The 21100-nt window shown below is 37.2% G+C and overlaps 1 protein-coding gene across 5 annotated transcripts in view; it reads right to left on the minus strand.

The window, feature by feature from the left end:
* Positions 1 to 235: 235 nt before the first annotated feature.
* LOC139939351 (uncharacterized) overlaps positions 236 to 21100 on the minus strand; it is a 102320-nt gene continuing 81455 nt past the window's right edge. For 4 of the 5 annotated variants that reach the window (XM_071935155.1, XM_071935158.1, XM_071935157.1 and 1 more), the window contains 13 exons: positions 20783 to 20872; positions 19046 to 19138; positions 17669 to 17761; positions 14739 to 14837; positions 13292 to 13333; positions 12760 to 12875; positions 11473 to 11537; positions 10781 to 10959; positions 9803 to 9971; positions 7589 to 7786; positions 5532 to 5883; positions 4800 to 4850; positions 236 to 4264 (listed from right to left, as the gene is read on the minus strand). In XM_071935155.1, coding sequence (XP_071791256.1) covers positions 4247 to 4264; positions 4800 to 4850; positions 5532 to 5883; positions 7589 to 7786; positions 9803 to 9971; positions 10781 to 10959; positions 11473 to 11537; positions 12760 to 12875; positions 13292 to 13333; positions 14739 to 14837; positions 17669 to 17761; positions 19046 to 19138; positions 20783 to 20872 — 1565 coding nt within the window. In that variant the 3' untranslated portion in view covers positions 236 to 4246. The remainder of the gene's footprint in view (positions 4265 to 4799; positions 4851 to 5531; positions 5884 to 7588; positions 7787 to 9802; positions 9972 to 10780; positions 10960 to 11472; positions 11538 to 12759; positions 12876 to 13291; positions 13334 to 14738; positions 14838 to 17668; positions 17762 to 19045; positions 19139 to 20782; positions 20873 to 21100) is intronic. The other variant, XM_071935152.1, reaches the window with a different exon arrangement.

A 21100-nucleotide genomic window follows, 5' to 3' on the forward strand; every position in this document is an offset into this window, starting at 1 on the left:
AATTGTAAGAATCTTTTATAAAGCCGACAAGTGTTTTTAGCAGTTGCTGACGCGTTAGTTGCCATGCAAAAATAAAGGAGAAAACTACTCTAAAACTGTCAATCATTTTGGTAATGTACCAATAAAAATGCGTCAAGTAGTATCACGGCCCTACAGATTATGTTTAAAATGAAACTGAATCCAAACAGTAAACCGAAGAATATCCATCTTTTAAAACATTAGAAAATCCATTTGCTTCGATTATTTTCTCAAAATTTGAATATTTAATTGATATTTACAAACGATTCATACGGTACAAACGATTCTCCGATTGACCTTATGCAGTGACATCATCATGCTGACATTTTTAGAGGTACAAAGATGAACGAATTACTGGAAAACGTACATCTTGTACGCGCTCTCAGAGGGTGAGCTAATGAGCAACCTTTTTTGACCTCTAGTTGAGGGCGCCGTACTCTAATGACGTCACGTGCATAAGGTCAAGGGGAAGGACTAATCTTAACTATAGGCCTATTATTGATTAATTGAGAAAAATATACTTTAACATTTCTGACATTAAGGCCTCTGAAGCTAATGAGTATACACATTTTAACAGGAAAACTTATTAATTGTTCTGATGAAGAAAATACCAATGATTCCCTTCCTTGATTCCACAATATCGGAGCGAACCATCTTTACAAGAACGTTCTTGTGTCACATCTACCTCTACAAAACCCACCTGCAATGTAAATGCTCCACCTCACATCTTCTGCGATGTGGGCGAGTGCTGATTTCACTAACCATTAAGAATGATCTTATGAGAACAATTTGCACTGAATATGTCATTTAAAAACAGATTCTGCTGAAATTTGATAAATTGGTGAACTCGACCCAAGTGGTCCATAAATTGCAGCCCCTTCCATAACTAGCAGACTGGTATTCACAATTACAGCAAAGGCAATCTCAAGATTACAAGTTCTTCCTTTTTTAAAGTTTCTCCTTCCAGAAAACTGTCTTCCCTGGTTGTCCCACCGTCCTCTAAAAAAACACAACACACCAAAACTATAAACCAAATCACAACCATACGAAATTTCTACTATGGCAATTCAGACGGTTAAACTGGTTTGATAGCTTATGTCAATGTCACAAACGGTAGCAAGAATACCTCTTGATAGCTCGTATACATCACCTGTCATAATTATCACAATCATGGGTGATTGATCATGTTGACACAACCTATAAAAAATTACCATTATCCCTCCTCAGGTGGAACTTCAAAATCTGTGATCGTTCATTTTTTTTTTTTGAAAACCATTTGAGGAAACATATAAGAAACTTTTGCACACACATTTGGAACGCATCGAGTAGTGTAACTACTGGTGCAATTAATTACACAATAACATCAACAAACAAACAAAAGTAATCGACAAACAAATAAAACAACACTGGGTAACATTTACTGAATAACTAAATAGTCCAGAGCCATGAATGGGTTCAACCATAAGGGTCATTATCAGCTCTAAAATGGTACCATGGAATTTCTCGACAGGAAACCCTGCCTTTATCTGTGTCTGCCCTAATTACTCCCATGTGCCTCTTGGCAACTATTACAAGTCTCTCAATTTGACCAAAAGATAACCAGAGTAATTTGTTGTCAGAATAGTGCCAACAACTTGTAAATAAATCTAGATATCAATGGTCTGCATATCAAAGTTTTGACTTGGGGTCGAGCTTTGGCTTGGGCTGGCTCCGTCATCGATGTTAGAAGAGGTTACATTTTGCACGGTGTTTTCAACATCAGAAGATGCTCGGAGATGGAGCCCGAAGCCCGCTTCATACTTCCTGCGAATTCGAATGTGATCCGAATTTTGACGTCACCGATTCGCATAAGTTGAAATATGCTCAACTCATGCGAAACATTCGCAGCAAAAACAGGGTCATGTCGTCGAAATTCGTATCGCAATCGCATCTGTAGGAAGTATGAACCGGGCTTGAGCCATGGTTTGGGAAAAAAGCCTTAAGTCAACGCTGCATGCACATTGCAAGACAAAAGGATCGTTCAGAGAGCCGAATATTTCGTGGGGACTATACTAAGTCACTACGGAGCAACTTCGGAGTATGGAGTCATGTTATTTTGATGGAAACAAATTCAGTTAGAAATGAAGTTATTGCGAGAATACAAAATGTTGGCCAATTCATTAATGATAAATTCGATACACTATTTCTTGGGGAACAAACTTCTGGAAAACAATTTTCAATGAAGTAATAACTTCTTGGGAATTATATCAATGGCCTAATTTGTTCGAATTCGAATAAATTTGCACTGTTTTAGCGTTACACTTTTGAGGTGAAAACAAACATACCTCGACTGAAATTATTTTAGAAGATACCAAACACTGTTGACATTTTAGTTCACAAAGGCTTAGTATGACCATAATGCATAAAAACGAAGAAACTAAAACAAACTTTACAAAAAAGTAACAATGTTATTCGCAGAGAGTAAACACTTCACGAAAACTCGGTCAAACCTCCTATGGTTGGGGAGTGTCCAATTATAACCGACTAATTTACGTAACTATACACATGTATTAAGAATAAACAAACTCAATAGCGATAAAGTACAGTGCCTTGTTTAAAAAAATGTGGCAACCTTGTCAGATTGAATTCATAGTAGTTATTACTCACTGCAAGCGAACTAGCTCACCAACTGTTATGCATGGGGCCTACTGGTACTTTGAAGGGACATGTTGAAGTGGACTGGGCGATTTGATCTATAAAAAATGCTTCAAAGTGTTCGTTATGAAGTTAATATGAAACTAATTATGATGTGACAGATAAGTCTTTAGATTATGCATGGTGGAAGTTAGGTTATCGGTGACACCATCGCCTTTGTGAGTAGTGGTGGCCCCAGTTTTCTGCTCCATTTTGATTTTTCTTATTGTTTGAAAGATGTTTTAAAAGTAGAATATAATAATTCACATAAACATGCCTCAAAATTGTGTGGTTTTCCTTTTGCTTCGTGAATTAACTCGGTCCGCCATTTTGTCAAACCAAAATTGTTTGACTACACAAAATGGCGGACAGTAGTTCACGGAGTAAAAGAAAAACCCTACAATTTCGAGGCATGTGTGGATCGTTATATTATACTTTTAAAACATCTTTTAAACGACAATTCTTTCATATTAAACGAATGCTTTCAAACACTTTAGCCCAAATTACCCCATCCAAGGCAACGTGTCCCTTTAATTTGTCCTAATTTATTTTAATTTTATTGAAGGCACAGCAGTGTTGTTACTTGCAGACTTATATACAGATCTTGCTGTGCATGCTAGTCACAGCTACGTCACCTGCGTCGTGCCAACAATTGGTGAGGCAATGGCCTTTATGGTCAAATTAATTACAACAATTTGCTACAAGTTCTACACACCACTTAAATTGATGGTTGGTGCTTAGAAAAAAACAGTAAAAAATTCTTAATAGCAGCGGATTAGACTATGAAAACAAAAATATACTTGTTCATTAACACATTTTTTTAAATAATCCAGGCCGCCAAAAAGGAAACAATTTGTTGACTATAACAAGAGAAATGTATCTTAAGTAAAACAAATCTAGTCTGGTTTCTTTAACGTATCTTATTAGTATGAACATTATACAAATAGGAAATCAGACAGAAAGGCGTAGAAATACAGCTTGAAATGCTGAGCATAATATGTTCAGTCCAAAATACTTTTTCTTTCAAATATTTTTTCAAACCTGCCAGTACTTTTGAGTACTCAGTATCACGGTTATTAAACTGGCAAAAGTTGTCGTTTAAATAACAAAATAGTTTGGAAGACTTTGGAAGAATTGATCATCTTTAACTTGTTCTGTTCGTCTAAATTTTAGAAAACTTAGACATGAACAATCCTATTGGAATCACATTAAACTGAACCTTTATAACCTATTTACAGTCAACCACAAGAGGGCGCCTTCATGAGACTTCGAGCAAAAAAGAAGAAGAAAACACAAACAAACAAGTGTTTTTTTGAATAAAAAAGGTGTGGGAAAACACCACGTGCTCCTGAAAAGCATGATTAATTTAAAACAAGATTAATTTTCATTTATAGTTTAGTAGTTAGATTAAAACCAGTGTAGCATACCAAAAGACAAAAACAAAACAGTTATTACTGTCAGTATTTTCTCTTGCTCATTTTTGATTCGTGCTAGACTACATACAAGAAGATCACGTGGTGATGTGATATCCCCGGATGATGAATCTGTCACGTGCTCAGAAATAATCCCTTTCCTGTTGATAGAAAAGAAAACATCAATCAGTGAAATATCGAGTTCATTTCACAAACAGCAGTGTTAAACGTTTTGAAGGCACAGGACACTAGTTGGTAATTACTCAAAAACAATTGTTAGCATAACAACTTACAATGCCTCAGATCCTATAAACAACTTACTTGGTAACGAGCAATGGGGAGCTGCTGATGTTAAAACGTTTCAAAGAACGTTGCAAGAAACGGTTCCCTCTGAAGTAACGTAGTTTTTGATAAAGAGGTAATTTCTCACTCAGTTATTAAAAGGCTGCAGGCCGGAAGCCCCTGTTTTGTAAGCATCCGAAAGCACACTGTGCAACAAGGGTTTTTTTCTTAAATTTTTCTGTTGCAATTTCACTGACCAATAGGCCTATTGAGTCCAAATTTTTCACAAAGTTATTATTTTATGCATATGTTGGGATACACCAAGTGAGAACACTAGTTTGCATTTACCAAAGGCTAGTCCAGTGTATTTTAAGCAGAAACTAAATAATCGAAGACAAACAATTTTGTTCTTACCGGTAAGTCGTCTTGTTTGCCCATCGCAATCTGGGGGCGCTGGATCTTATACTGTACCAAAAAGAAAAACAAGAAAGAAAAAAATTTAAGTCAGGTATTTACATTGCTCTATTTTTGGAGGAGCTTTGTTTGAATTATAAGGTTTGTCATGCCTTTCACCTCTGTTATCGAATAACCATTATGAATGCAAATAATCATTTTGCAAATAGGAACCAGACTATTTTGTTTTTCCAATCTCGGTTTGGTTACATTGATATTAATGTGAGAAATTCAAGATGACTGCACCATGATGAAGGTCTGTAGGATTTCCTTCCACGTTTAAAAATAACCCAAACCTAAACCTAGATGAGACTAGGAACAAAGAAATACACCACCTTGAAAATGTCGGTAGCTAGGCCTATCTGAATTCGGGGACTGTTAACCAAAATCAACTGTCACCATCAGGGGCACGGTGCCATCTGTTGATGGGGCTTAAATAAGATTATCATGTTCACAGTCTGTAAGGATGTAGGCATTAATCTAACCAGAAGCCTGCAATTTCATTAAGCCTGTAAGCACACAACTTGCTTAGCACAGAAATAGGCTACCAACCAGTTACATTAAGTTTACATTGTTGTGACTGGTCCACTCAATGTTAGCTTATAAAACAAAATATTGACAAGCATTTTTTTCTGGTTAACATTTTTATGAAATTTACTCCAGCAGAAAATATGAAACTCAAGTTTTCCTCACCATCTTACTGGGGTCAATACCCCGCACCATTGGGATGAGTTCAGTTTCCTCCTTGACCGGGTCACTGAGGTTCCCCCAGAAGTACGAGCTTCGTTGTTGCTGAGCCAAGTCATCCACGTATTGCGGCTGTTGTTGCTCCCTGTCAACCGGTGCCTCGTACCGTGAATTACGCTGAGCGGCCCCGGAGTTGGACCTAGAGACCCCGTTGACACCTTCCTCCTTGCCGTAGATGTAGGAGTAGGGACGGGCCCGGGTAAGCGAGGATGTGTTACCCTGCGCGTCCTCAGTAGCTGCCGTGCTGTCGTCCACGAAGCCGTTGTTGTGAACGGCCTGTACTTCAACTCTAAGCTCGCTAAAGACAACCACACAATGATAACAAACAATTATGTATCTTATCATAAGATAATGACATTGGAAACTGGCAATTGAATCCACATCAATCCTTAAAAACATTGTTTGTACTCTGTTTTCATGAAGTATGGAAATAAATATCAGTTTGAATGAATGAACGTGCAAGTGTCATTGAGAACATCATTTCTAAGAACCTATTGTTTTAGTTAAAACAATGGTTTATAGGCACTGATGGACAACTTAGGTAATTGTCAAAGACCAGTATTCTCACTTGGTGTATCCCAACACACGAATAAACCCTTTGGTAATTGTCAAAGACCAGTATTCTCACTTGGTGTATCCCAACACACGAATAAACCCTTTGGTAATTGTCAAAGACCAGTATTCTCACTTGGTGTATCCCGACACACGAATAAACCCTTTGGTAATAATTGTCAAAGACCAGTATTCTCACTTGGTGTATCCCAACACACGAATAAACCCTTTGGTAATTGTCAAAGACCAGTATTTTCACTTGGTGTATCCCAACACACAAATAAACCCTTAGGTAATTGTCAAAGACCAGTATTCTCACTTGGTGTATCCCAACACACAAATAAACCCTTAGGTAATATTGTCAAAGACCAGTATTCTTACTTGGTGTATCCCAACACACGAATAAACCCTTAGGTAATTGTCAAAGACCAGTATTTTCACTTGGTGTATCCCAACACACAAATAAACCCGTAGGTAATTGTCAAAGACCAGTATTCTCACTTGGTGTATCCCAACACACAAATAAACCCTTAGGTAATATTGTCAAAGACCAGTATTCTTACTTGGTGTATCCCAACACACGAATAAACCCTTTGGTAATTGTCAAAGACCAGTATTCTCACTTGGTGTATCCCGACACACGAATAAACCCTTTGGTAATATTGTCAAAGACCAGTATTCTCACTTGGTGTATCCCGACACACGAATAAACCCTTAGGTAATATTGTCAAAGACCAGTATTCTCACTTGGTGTATCCCAACACACGAATAAACCCTTTGGTAATTGTCAAAGACCAGTATTCTAGCTCACGGTGCATCCAAATATATAAAGCATTATATCTGTGAAAATTTGGACTAAAACAAATAATGGTCATCGAAGTTGCAAAAGAATAATGCAAGAAAAAACACACTTTAATGTTAAGTCTTTTATTATTATTCGAGTGAGAAATTACCTCTTTCTCAAAAAACATTGTTACTTCAGAGGGAGCCGTTTCTCACAATGTTCTATACTATCAGGAGCTCTCCGTTGCTTGTTCACGACTACTTTGAGTGACTACCAATCCAGTGACTTTTAAAGGCAGTGGACACTGTTGGTAATTACTCAAAATAATTGTTAGCATAAAATATTTCTTGTTAACGAGTAATGGGGAGAGGTTTAACGTTTAAAACATTGTGAAAAACGGCACCCTCTGAAGAAACGTAGCTTTCGAGAAAGAAGTATTTTTCCACGAATTTGATTTCGAGACCTCAGATTTAGATAAAGCATACAACTTCGTGTTTTTTTTTTTCATTATTATCTCGCACTTCGACGACCGATTGAGCTCAAATTTTCACAGGTTTGTTCTTTTATGTATATGTTGAGATACACCAAGTGAGAAGACTGGTCTTGGACAATTACCAATAGTGTCCAGTGTCTTTAAGAGTTTTTTTGTACAAATCAAATATCATACTTGTCTGTCTTTTTTCCACCGTGTCCCTTTTTCAGTTTCTTGTTCTCGTTGTTGCATCGAATCACGCACACGGTCAAGATGACGATCAGCAACAGAAATAAACCACCACCAACACCACAGCCGACATACAGCCACAATAGTTCGATCTTTAACTGACAGTTACTCCCGATGTACATTACTTCAGAAGTTTGGGGACACCTGGAAGATAAAAAAGCAGCAACAATTAATTCATTTATGTTCCGACAACCTAATGTTCCGAAAAAAAACCTTTAGAAAAATATATATTAGGGGCATCGGAACATTGGGTGTGGCCATTTCATCCAATAGGGTGTGCAAGTCTAGCATTTTGTTTTTACCGGGAATCTATGGTTTGAACTTGGGATTCAGACCGTTTTCGAAATCAAGGCTTGAGCTTGGGATTTGGATTGGCTGCCAATTATAGCGTGCTGTCATTATGGGCATTTCAACGTGTGAGGAAACCAGGACAAAGAGCCCAATCCAAACCCTTGATTTAGAAAACGGTCTTAAAGGCAGTGGACACTATATTGGTAGTTACTCAAGATAATTATTAGCATAAAACCTTACTTGGTGACGAGTAATTGGTAGAGGTTGATATATAAAACATTGTGAGAAACGGCTCCCTCTGAAGTGACATAGTTTTCGTGAAAGAAGTAACTTTCCACGAATTTGATTTCGAGACCTCACATTTAGAATTATGAGGTCTCGAAATCAACCATCTAAAAGCACACAACTTCGTGCGACAAGGGTGTTTTTTCTTTCATTATTATCTTGCAACTTCGACGACCAATTGAGCTCAAATTTGCATAGGTTTGTTATTTTATGCATATGTTGAGGTACACCAAGTGAGAAGACTGGTCTTTGACAATTACCAATTATAGTGTCCAGTGTCTTTAACCACCACTTCTTCAAAATCGTGACTTCTGCTTAAGCTACGCTAGCCAGAACATCTTGGCCCATGTTCATAGAGCTGCCAAGCACAAAATATTGCTAAGCATGAAAATTCTTACTTGATAAAAACAGGACTACCGACCAAATTTCTATTTGTTTCATATTGCTTGTTACTGGTATTGAGCTGTTGTTTGCTTCTCCTGAAACTCACGTGAAAATTTGGTTGGTAATTCTGTTATAATCAAGGAAGAAAATTCATGCTTAGCAAATTTTTGTGCTTAGCAGCTCTATGAAACTTGGCCCAAGGCTCGTAAACAGCTTGGATACATGGCGGGAGCCAGATAAACATTTGAACTAATATCCAATCACACGTGTACTCACATGACACTTGACTACAAACATTATGCATACGCAGCAGAGGGCGATGTTGGTGTACCTTATAAACTACGTCAGCTCGAAGCAGAGCAGTTATAACTCAGAAACTGAAAGCTTACGTCACCGCAAGTTAATGCACTGATATCACTGGGCCTGTTAAACCAGTGCCTGTCTTTACCCTTGCGGCTACAGACAGGGGACCAGTCTAAAATTCCGTCAGGTGCCCCCCCCCCCTACTCCCAATGAAAATGTCTAGCTACCGTCACTGGTTTAAATGACTTTTAATACATGTTTTTGTCGACGGGTGTTATAATCATTGCTGCCCATGTTTGACTTGCTGTCATGGTTGTCCATGTCTGAGTTGATGTCATTGTTGTCCAAAAATGTTGTCATATCCACGTATTTTGGTTAACAATTTCAAATTGTCTATATTTTGTTTATTTAAATATTCATGCTATATTTTTTAATGATGTAAAACTAAATTCGGCCTCCCTTAAAGGGTGTATGTACTTTTTGTAGGACGAAAAACACAGTGTCCACAGATTTACACTAAACTTACACAGTTTGAAGATAACGATAGTACAAAGCTTCCCTGAAAATATTACGTGCTGAGGTGTTGTAGTTTTGGGGAAATGAGTAAAACCATGTCATGAAAATAATTTTGGTCTCATGAGACGAAAATTATTTTAAGCATTTACAAACGTGTTTTCATGACATTGTTTTACTCATTTCTCAAAAACTACTGCACCTCAGTAAGTAATATTTGAAGGGAAGCTTTCCACTATCATTATCTTCAAACCCTGTGAGTTTAATGTAAATCTATGGACATTTTGAAAAAGTACCCAAATCCTTTATGACCGTGAAGCCTTTATTTTTGAAATAAAGCAACCAATAATACATAATAAAAAATAATAATAACCACAAACTCACCTGCATGTTACGACGTCACTTCCTTGTTCTTGGCTGCAAGTTCCGTCTCCACAAATCGATGTTTGGCAAATGGACTGGCAAATGAGGTAGCAAGAATCACCTTCGGTCATCTTGTACTCTTCAAAACCTTTGCCGCAATCTATAGCCTCATTGCACGTATCAGTAAAATCTGAAATAAAATTAAACGGTTATTGACTGACAGGGAGACACATTGGTAAACCCAATTCACATTCAAACATAGGCCTAGTAGATGGGTTTTTAAAATAATATCCGTATTTTGAGCGTCTTTTTCCAAAGGATACAAGGCGCCAAGTATTTACAGCAAGGTGAGTGGGACGAAGCTTTGAATTATGAGACCTAATCCAATACCACTATGAAATGGTTTACAAGGTGCTGTGGCGCAATATTCTGCCAATCCTGCCAGGAACACCGGGGCGAACCCCTTCTCTTTTCGAAAGTGGACTGTTTTTTTTACGTGTGCTACACAACACACGGGACCAACGGTTTTACGTTCCAACCGCTCGGCCACGACAGAGTGCATTCATTTCCACCATCAAGCTTCCAAAAACATAATTTTTTCAGAACTGAAACCGAAAAACTTTATCCGGGATTCATTAATAATTTTGTTTGGGATATTGCATAAAGACGATAAGAACTATTTCAAGTTAATGGTGTGTAAAAAGAAAATAAACAATTTAACAAAACACGTCAAAATTACAATTCGTTAAGGAACAAGATGTTCTTAAACAATGTACTTTCAAAAAATAAGACTCGCAGAATGTACTTCCAAAAAACAAGAATAGCTTAATATTAATGTACTTCCAAAAAAGAAGACTTCCAAAATATATACCTGCAACATAACAAAATATACTTGCGATGACACTTGTGGGCTTTCGTAGATTTAGACTAATGATATACACTTAAAGTGACGAAAAGTTCCCAACTCTAAATTCGAAAAGTTTTTGGAAAAAAAACTACCTTCTGGTGCAATGCACTTTGCACACTCCGGGGACACTGAGAGTGCCCCAATCATCCCCTCAGACACCGCTGGGCCAACTGTCATATCGTAGAGGGCGACTGCCGATAACTGTCTCCCCTCCTGACTCATTTTAGCGTAGTCATATGTGACGTTGTGTGGAATTATGACACTGCCCTGCCTAGGAAACGCACCAGTCGAAAACATTAACAAGTTGTGAAGAATTGATTGCACTAGTAAAACAGTAGGATCCTGGGTTATTTTCTTACAGAATGACCGAGTCAACAATTTTATTTTTAGAAAACAAACCCTATACTGTTCATGCCACACCGCAGGTTTTTTTCAAAATAATATTAAGCATCTACAGAGATCTTCCATGTTTCATAAAGTATGTGTCTGGAAGTGTGGCACAGATAAGGCCTGGAGTTTATAGTTGACATCGTAGTTTTCTACACATTATGATGATATTGATACATTCACTAAACTGATGCAGCCAACACTTTGTATTGCATGTTAGTATAACTGGTAAAGCAAAGCTACGCTACACACAAAACAAGTTTAACTTGTAGCTCAAAGCTACTATCTTTCTTGTAAGTTTCAGTTCAAAGCAATGATTATGAGCTTTGAGATTGAACTTTTGTTGTTTGTTTTCCATAATTACAAATCCTGTCTTTGTAAAGATTAAAATCTTTACCTGAGCTTCTCCAGGTTGACTATTACTTCCTTGAACCCAAGTAAACTCTGATATAACTTTTCTACCTGTTTGGGGGCAATAAGAAGAGTCGTTGCATTATATTGTTTCAATGTCACTTTTTAATGCACCGCAATTAACAACTAGAACTATTAGTTGAAAAAAAAAAGACGAGACACCAGATAAATAAATAAATAATTAATAACAAAATAACAAGATTGGAAAATAACAAAATAAAAACAAGATGCGTTTCGATGAAGCCCGAACACCTAAAAACGGAGAGCGGTTATCACACACGATACATATCCTTGTGGATTGGGTCTAGAGGTCCAGATGTTATTGTTCTCTGTTGGTTTATTTGTTAACTTGTCCTCTCTGTTTCTAAGAGAAAACTTTGTTGGGGTCTATTGTTCCATTGTGTGTAAAAGACCCCAAAAGACCCCCATCGACCAACCGATATGTTGAAAGTAAAGTCCACTTTTGCTTTCTGAACTCTGTGCGGGGAAAAGATCCACAGACTGATCTGATGAGATTCGAACCAAGAAACCTACAAATTGTTGTGTTGTTTTGGGGCATCAGTTTCTTGTTTTGATTCGTAACTTTGATTGCTCTTTACTGTTTTTTTTTTCACTTGTTACTCTATGTACAGGGGCCCTTTTGGATAGCATTATTTTGTAATATTGAAAATGCTACCCTTCCTTATAAAAACTGCAAATAAAAAAATGAGTACATTCTAGAACAATAGAATGGAACAACGAGTCAGATTTATACACAAATACAACAATATGAGTAGAGTGTCAGCAGCGAAAGTACAAGCATTGTGAAACTACTGTCAATAGACTCATCTTCTTAAAGGAACATTACAGAATTGGTAAGAACGAAACTCGTCTAAGATCACAGATTTACATAAGACTTCCGGTCTAATGATGATAATAGAAAACATCCCTTGGAATATTTCTGTCTGATGTGTCGTATTTTATGAGAAATAAATAAAACTAATGTTCCGATTGGAGTTGATCGCTCAGTGGACGTTTTTTTCCCCCTCAGCGATGTCATGCTATTGTGTTATCGGTTTTCCACTATTTTCGCGTGACCAAGATGGCCGATCGATCTCAAACCTCTACAAGTTTGTCAGTTTGTGTATTACATAAAAGACTTACACTGCCAACAACTGTTTTGTTAGTAAAAACCAAATCTGTAATGTTTATTTGAAATAAAGAAAACTTTCATCAAAGTCATCATCCTGAAATATCCAATATTATCCTAAAACTATTGAGAATTAAGCCCTACCTCTTTCTTGAACTCGTCCACCAATGTTTTGCACTCCTCTGATGTTGCATTGTCTGTCGCATTACAATCACTGTCGGATGTCACAGCAATCTCAATTTGGACAGTCTTTTCACCCTCTATGAAAAATAATATACAAAATAATGAATGTTCATGATTGCAATGGTGCGATCAGTTTGAAAGATGAAAGTTGAAAGTTTTTTTCAAGTTGCAAACTTATTGGAACAAAAAAGGCACGGTGAACGACGTAGCGTGCAATGGTGTGTTTATCAACACGTGACAACCAACAGGTTGCTGGGGTGTTGTACAATAATAATTTTGCACTCAAATAAGTAATAACCAATCTATTTCAAAGGCGATCTGAACAAATGTCATTGCAAATGGGTCTTTTCAGAGCCGCTAAAACTCACAGTGGAGATTATTTTTGCAAAGCCAACTACATGGAATTCTTACCATGCGAACTTATGTGAAGGTACTAAATCAATTATTTCGATTATATGTACTATAAATTAGACATGCCTTGAGTCTGGCTTACCAACTTCTGCATATTGATCGTCGGGAAAACTTGGCACCGCTTCTGTAGGAAACAAAAAATTCGAGCATTATGTGTAGGAATTTTTTTGAATAGTAAATCTGTTGGTAAATTTTGATTTCATCAAAGTTACGTCAATGGTTTTGGACCTTTCGTTATGTTCACTACCGCTATATCACGAACAATCGGCTTAAAGGCAGTGGACACTAAAAATAATTATTAGCATAAAACCTTTCTTGGTGATGAGTAATAGGGAGAGGTTGATGGTATAAAACATTGTGAGAAACACTCCCTCTGAAGTGCCATATTTTTTGAGAAAGAAGTGATTTTCCACGAATTTGATTTCGAGACCTCAGATTTAGAACTTGAGGTCCCGAAATCAACCATGTACACGCACACAACTTCGTTTGACAGGGGTGTTTTTTTCTTTCATTATTACCTCGCAACTTTGACGACCAATTGAGCTCAAATTTTCACGGGTTAGTTATTTTATGCATATGTTGAGATACACCAACTGTGAAGGCTAGTCTTTGACAATTACCAATAGTGTCCACTGCCTTTAAAGCGAAAATAAACTATTATCATCATCATCGTCGCCGTCGTCGTCGTCGTCGCCGTCGCCGTCGCCGTCGCCGTCGCCGTCGTCGTCGTCGTCGTCGTCGTCGTCGTCGTCGTCGTCGTCGTCGTCGTCGTCGTCGTCGTCGTCGTCGTCGTCGTCGTCGTCGTCGTCGTCGTCGTCATCATCATCATCATCATCATCATCATCATCATCATCATCATCATCATCATCATCATCATCATCATCATCATCATCATCATTATTATTATTATTATTATTATTATTATTATTATTATTATTATTATTATTATTATTATTATTATTATTTATTTGACCTCAACAAATACAAGTACATGAACAACCACAGCAGAAGTTTGGTAATCACTCTAAACATTAATGGCAATACGAACTTTTGATTAGAAATCTTCAGCAACTTTCGATAGTATAAAGTAATTTGAGGAACGTTTCACTTCGAAGTAATGTAGTTATGTAAAAATTGTGTCAGTTTTAACGCCTCAAAAGTTGAATCTGAGAAGCATTACTGTCAGTAACGCCAGTCTTAAAATGTGTATTCCCTTTACAGATTATTTTTCCTGCATGGGTATATATTCGCTCTGCCTTATAACGCTATAGTGTCACTGGTTCCCCTCTGCGCTTTACACATGTTTGCATTGAACAGGCTATTGGGACCATTGAAGAAACCATGGTCACCAGGCTGGTTCCAAATGGTCGACCACAGTAGTCAACCAATGGTCGACCAGCCTGGGTTTGAGTTAAAATGGTCAACCTTTAGTTAATCATTGTGCACACTCGAACTTGCTCTAACTGGTTTGCATTTAAACTTGCTCATGGAGTCATTGTGATGATGCCCTATATAAAGGTTATACTTACTGGAACAATCTGCCCCTGTCCAATCTTCCGTACATTCACAAAAGCAACTTGTTATGTTTGGAGTTCCACCGTTCATGCATTTCAGCCACTGTGGACAAACTAGATAATGTTTGGTGACTTTTAAATAACATTAACCCACACCTGTGACGTCATGCTATTGTTAAATCGCTCCATTATTTTGCACGAATGGCGCGATGGGTACATCTATTCACCCATTGTGCATAAAAGAGCTAGGGAACAAAGTAAATCAAGTCAATGACGCCATTGACCATATATTATTTTGTTTTTAATGGTTTTTAACACAGGTTAATAGAGCTACACATGTATTGCAAAATGATCGTTGACACACAAGTGAACAGCTACATTATTAAATTATTTAGCTGAGATGTTAAAAAATAATTATAGAACTACAACAGTAATTTAAGCAGGTCTTAAAGTCAGATAAATCAATTTCATTTTAACCAGTATTTTTGTTTTTGTTTTTATTAATTCCAAATGCTTAATTTATCATACACAAACATGGTAAGTGAGTAAAGTCCCTAAAATTTAAGATTGTAAAGATACTTTTTTCAATATCATCATAAAATAACAGGAATTCAACTGAAATTGTTGATCATAAAGGTAGCTTAAATTTGTTTATTAAAAACAAATCTGAAACTACAGGCTTGTACGCGGGTAGGTCACTTCTTTTATCTTCACCTTTTGGGTTTTTTTGTAGACAGAGAAAGTCGGCTACAACATTATCTGATAGTCTGTTTCTATCACTAACTTGTATAAATTTACTTAAAGTCAAGAAACAAAATCACTTATCTGCTGCCACTTTCGCTCCCGATCTATGATGCCACTATCGAAGGAACGAGCATATTTCCTAAATGTTGGTCTTCGTCCATTGTTCACACACCACCAGTGGTGTTCACTGGAGTGAACAAGCTTACGTAATACATACAAACAATTGACTTAAAAATTAAACAATATCGCGCCATTCGTGCGAAATAATGGAGCGATTTTAACAATAGCATGACGTCCCAGGTGTGGGTTAAGTCGCATAATGCCCTCGGTGAACGCGCCATTCGTGGATACGAATGGCCCTCGGGCTTCGCCCTCGGGCCATTCTTACCCACGAATGGCGCGCACCTCGGGCATTATCCTATACATAATAATAAAAATAATAATAATAACAGGTATTTAGAAACGCTCACCATAGAAAACTATATCACACTTGGGGGCAACCAACTGCAGTGCATGTCAAAGGACCAACTTGGTAGCACAGAAGTATTCTTTCAAAAAACGTCTTTTACGATGTGATCATTCAGTTTTAAACGCAATTTCTTCCTTGAGATTTCCTGGAAATGGTTGAAATGGTTGCTTGTAAATTGCATCATGTGACATGACCATAAAATATTTAAAGGCACCGCCTGCATTGATATCCCGATAGTGGAGTTTGTGTGCAGTACCGAACAGATACAGAAGGCAGTGGACACTATTGGTAATTACTCAAAATAATTATTAGCATAAAACCTTGCTTGGTAACGAGTCAAAGAGTGTTATTTTTAAAACTTTCCAACGCGATTTCCCTACACTTCTAGCAAAATTGAAGTGGTTTCGGTTGAAGTATTCTTCATTATGGATCAAGTTGCCAGTTTCAGTTCCATTGTTTAAAATCATGTCACATTTTATTTACTGTTCGTCAAGTTGGCGAACACTTTTATGGGCTGAGCATACAGCATGATAGTCGGTTGCTGTTGGTTTATCCTATTTGTTTAAGTGAAGTGTACACAAGCATTTTGCTTCTTCCTCTTCAAAATGCAGACAGGCACTGAACACGTTTTGTAATTGTTAAAGACCAAAATTCTCAACTGATGTATTTCCAACATTTTTTATGCATAAAACAATTTATCATCGAAGTTGCAAGTGAATATGAAAGAAAAAACATCCTTGTTGAACAAATGTATGTGTTTTTTGTATCCACATAAAAGGCTTCAGGCCTGAAGCCTTCTAATAATTGAGTAAAATTTACCTCTAACGTTACTTCAGATGGATCCGTTTCTCACAATGTTTTATACTATCAACAGCTCTTCATTGCTCGTTACCACGTCAGCTTTTATGCTAAACATTAGTTTGAGTAATTACCAATAGTGTTCAGTGCCTTCAACGATCGGTTCATCCAGGAATAAAAAAAAATTCTCAAAGTTTCTGATCGTTACATAGTTTGTTCAAGACACTGGACACTATTGGTAATTGTCAAAGACAGTCTTCCCACATGGTGTATCTCAACATATGCATAAAATAACAAACCTGTGAAAATTTAAACTCAATTGGTCGTCGAATTTGCGAGATAATGATGAAAGAAAAAACACCCTTGTTACACGAAGTTGTGTGATTTCAGATGCTTGATTTCGAGACCTCAAAATCTAATTCAGAGCGAGCCGTTTCTCACAATGTTTTATACTATCAACCTCTCCCCGTTACTCGTTACCAAGTAAGTTTTTTATTTTTTCATTTTGAGTAATTACCAATAGTGTCCACAGCCTTTAAATCTTTTATGGCCGTGTCACACGATGCAATTTACAAGCAAACAGTTCCAGGAAATCGCAAAGAAGAAATTGCATTTACAACAGAATGTTCACATCGTAAGACATCGTTTGAAAAATACTTCTGTGCTACCAAATTGGTCCTTTGACATGCACTGCAGTTGGTTGCCCACAAGTTCCCTTGTGTGGCGAGGGCCAATTTTCACAAAGCTGGTATAAACAGAAAATACAGCTTGACAAATTCATTTGCCGAGTAACAATTGAGTGGGGCACCAGTCACAACAATGTAAAGTTAATGTAAACTGGTAACCAGTTTATGTTTATAGCAATACTATTCTGTGCTTAGTAAGTTTTTGTGCTTACAGGTTTTATGGAATTGGGGCAAAGGCCTTTACTTACCTGTACACAATGGGCCAGTCCAGCGCCCCGGACACTCGCACTCGCATGTGTATAGGTTCTGTAGCGTTCCTCCGTTCTCACATTCTAAACAATCTTTGGGTGAAATATTCAAACAGGAAGCGTTTAGAGTATAATTGTTGATAAGCTCACTTCAGTCAAAATTAAATATCTAATGTTACCATCGATTACAAGACTTTCATTGGAGGGGATACTGTTAAAACACAACTTATATTTCTTTTACAGAACACTAATTATATCAGATAGGAAAAGGGGAAAGTATATCTTTATTAAAGACACTGGACACTATTAGTAACTGTCAAAGACCAGTCTTGTCACTTGGTGCATCTCAACATATGCATAAAACAACAAACCTGAGAAAATTTGAACTCGATTGGACTCGTAGTTGCGAGATAACTACGAAAGAAAAAAAAACATCCTCGTCAAACGAAGTTGTGTGCTCCCAGACGCCTGATTTCGAGACCTCAAATTCTAAATCTGATGTCTCGAAATCAAATTCATGGAAAATTACTTCTTTCTCGAAAACTACGTCACCTCAGAGGGAGCCGTTTCTCACAATGTGTTATACTATCAACCTCTCCCCATTACTCGTTACCAAGTTCTAATAAATATTTTGAGTAATTACCAGTAGTGTCCGGTGCCTTTAAAAGCAGACCCCTTTCCCACCATTTTATTGTATTAATTCGCGTGTAGATACAAAATAAACATAGGCCGTGTCCGAAACGACGACTTTGGTTACAGCTACGGCTAGATCAGCGCGTCTGTCAGTGTTGAAGAATAGGCAGACTCGGGCGATCTAGCCGTAGCTGTAGCCGAAGTCGCCGTTTCGGACACATATATGAAGAATTAGCCATAGTTGGAATAGTCAATCTGAGAAATGTGACTGTCAGTAATGCTTCTCGGATTCAAATGTTCGGGGATACAAACTAAACATATTTGTCCATAACCACAATACTTCAAAATATAATGCTTTTCAAAATGCTTTATACTACATAGGCCTTCTTCTAAGCAAGTAAGATTTTTACAGTACTAAATTGATTTTAAGAGTTGTTATCAAACGTACCCTCCCTTGACAAGCCTTTGATTTATCTTTATATATTATTTATTTTAAATCTTTAGACATACACAATAGTTACAAGTTGGGGCTGTCAAGGTTAAAACAAAAGTATAAAAACTGTCATCAAAAGATGTGTAAAACCAGACCCCTGCCAACGATAAAAATATCATTATACAATTATAAAACTGAGATGAAGGAGACATCGTATTATACCTCAAAGGGTACATTAAACACAATTTTAAGAGGTGATATTAAAGTTGCTAAAATACATAATATGTATATTATCAAGAATAAACTATTACCTTCACACAGTAAGCCTATGAATAACTCGGGGCATTCGCAAGCACAGGTTGAATTATTTTGCTTTCCACCGTCGTTAAGACATTCCTTGCACTCTGGAAGACAGATACATCAAGTTGTGATGACTATAATTTCATTTTCAATTTTCAATTCAACTCAAGCAACCAAGAAAGAATTATTTACAAGGTAGAAAAAAATAAATAAATATGGAGACAACTTCCAGAAGGCGAGTTCTGTGGTGTGATGCTACGGACAGACAAACAGGACATAAGCATGAACAAGAACGGACGAACAGACAGGTTGAACAAAGACAGAACATGATGAAGAGTAAAAAAGAGCAATGTAATTGTCTAGAAGTTACAGTGAAAGCACAACACAGGCTTCCAGTTGCAGATTGTTACAAAGCCTTCAAAAATAATCAAAAATCGTGCAATTCAACTACACTTTTCTTGAAAAAGAGCCATTTTAGTGGTTTGAGGAATATTTTAAGAACTTCAGTTACAGTGAAAGCATAGCCAGGCTTTAAGGTGCGGAGTGTTTGTACGCGGCTTTAAAACATTCTAGGATGCACATTCAGCAAGTCGTGCCATTTAACTTTCCACCATTTAATGCATTCATAGTGTACAAACCTACTGGAATATACAATATCCAATATCGATGTATACAGGTTAGACTTTCACTGTACAAACCTACGGGAATGTCCAATATCTAATATCAATGTACATGGTAGACATTCACTGTACAAACCTATGGGAATGAACCATATCCAATACCGTTGTACAAGGTAGACATTCACTGTACAAACCTACGGGAATGTCCAATATCCAATATCGATGTACAAGGTAGACATTCACTGTACAAATCTACGGGAATGTCCAATATCCAATATCGATGTACAAGGTAGAGATTCACTGTACAAACATGAAATGACCAATATCCAATATCGATGTACCAGGTATAAATTTACTGTGCAAACCTATTGGAATGACCAATATCCAATATCGATGTACAAGGTAGACATTCACTGTACAAACCTACTGGAATGGGCAATATCCAATATCGATGTACAAGGTGTACATTCACTGTGCAAACCTATTGGATCGATCAATATCCAACATCGATGTACAAGGTAGACATTTACTGTGCACACAAAATAGCAAATCGATGTACGAGGCAGGCATTCACTGTACAAACCTATGTGAATGACCAATATCCAATATCGATGTACAAGGTAGAGATTCACTGTACAAACCTACGGGAATGACCAATATCCAATATCGATGTACAAGGTAGACATTCACTGTACAAACCTATGTGAATGACCAATATCCAATACCGATGTACAAGGTAGACATTCACTGTACAAACCTACGGGAATGACCAATATCCAATACCGATGTACAAGGTAGACATTCACTGTACAAACCTACTGGAATGACAAATATCCAATATCGATATAGAAGGTAGACATTCTCTGTACAAACCTACTGGAATTTTCAATATCCAATATCGATGTACAAGGTAGACATTCATTGTGCACACCTATGGGAATGTCAAATATCCAATATCGATGTACAAGGCAGACATTCACTGTACAAACCTACTGGAATTACCAATATCCAATACCGATGTACATGGTAGACATTCACTGTACTGTCGTTTGTATTTCTTATTTTATTTCTCAATTAAATTTCTCTTTACATAATAAACTATACAAACTGAAATGTGTAGTTACTCACCAGTACAAAGTTCGCCTTGAAAACCATCGTCGCAGTTGCACCCGCACGTTGTATTGTCCAACTGTCCGTTCAAGCATTCCTTTGTACATTCTGTGGATACGAAGATGTTGTTTTGTGGTGAATATTGGGTTCAATACATTCACGCAATGGAAACCAAGATGAGTACTTTGTCATGACATTGGCGACAATATTCACAGTTTGTGCACAAGACCCTACGTACATCCTGCACCAGTATTCACGTCGTGATATACTGTCATGAATGTTCAATTCAATTTCGATTGTTGTGAGATGCATGATGGACAGACAAACATAACATAA

The sequence above is a fragment of the Asterias amurensis genome, chromosome 7, assembly GCF_032118995.1.
Source record: "Asterias amurensis chromosome 7, ASM3211899v1".
In the NCBI taxonomy this organism is placed as follows: Eukaryota; Metazoa; Echinodermata; class Asteroidea; order Forcipulatida; family Asteriidae; genus Asterias; species Asterias amurensis.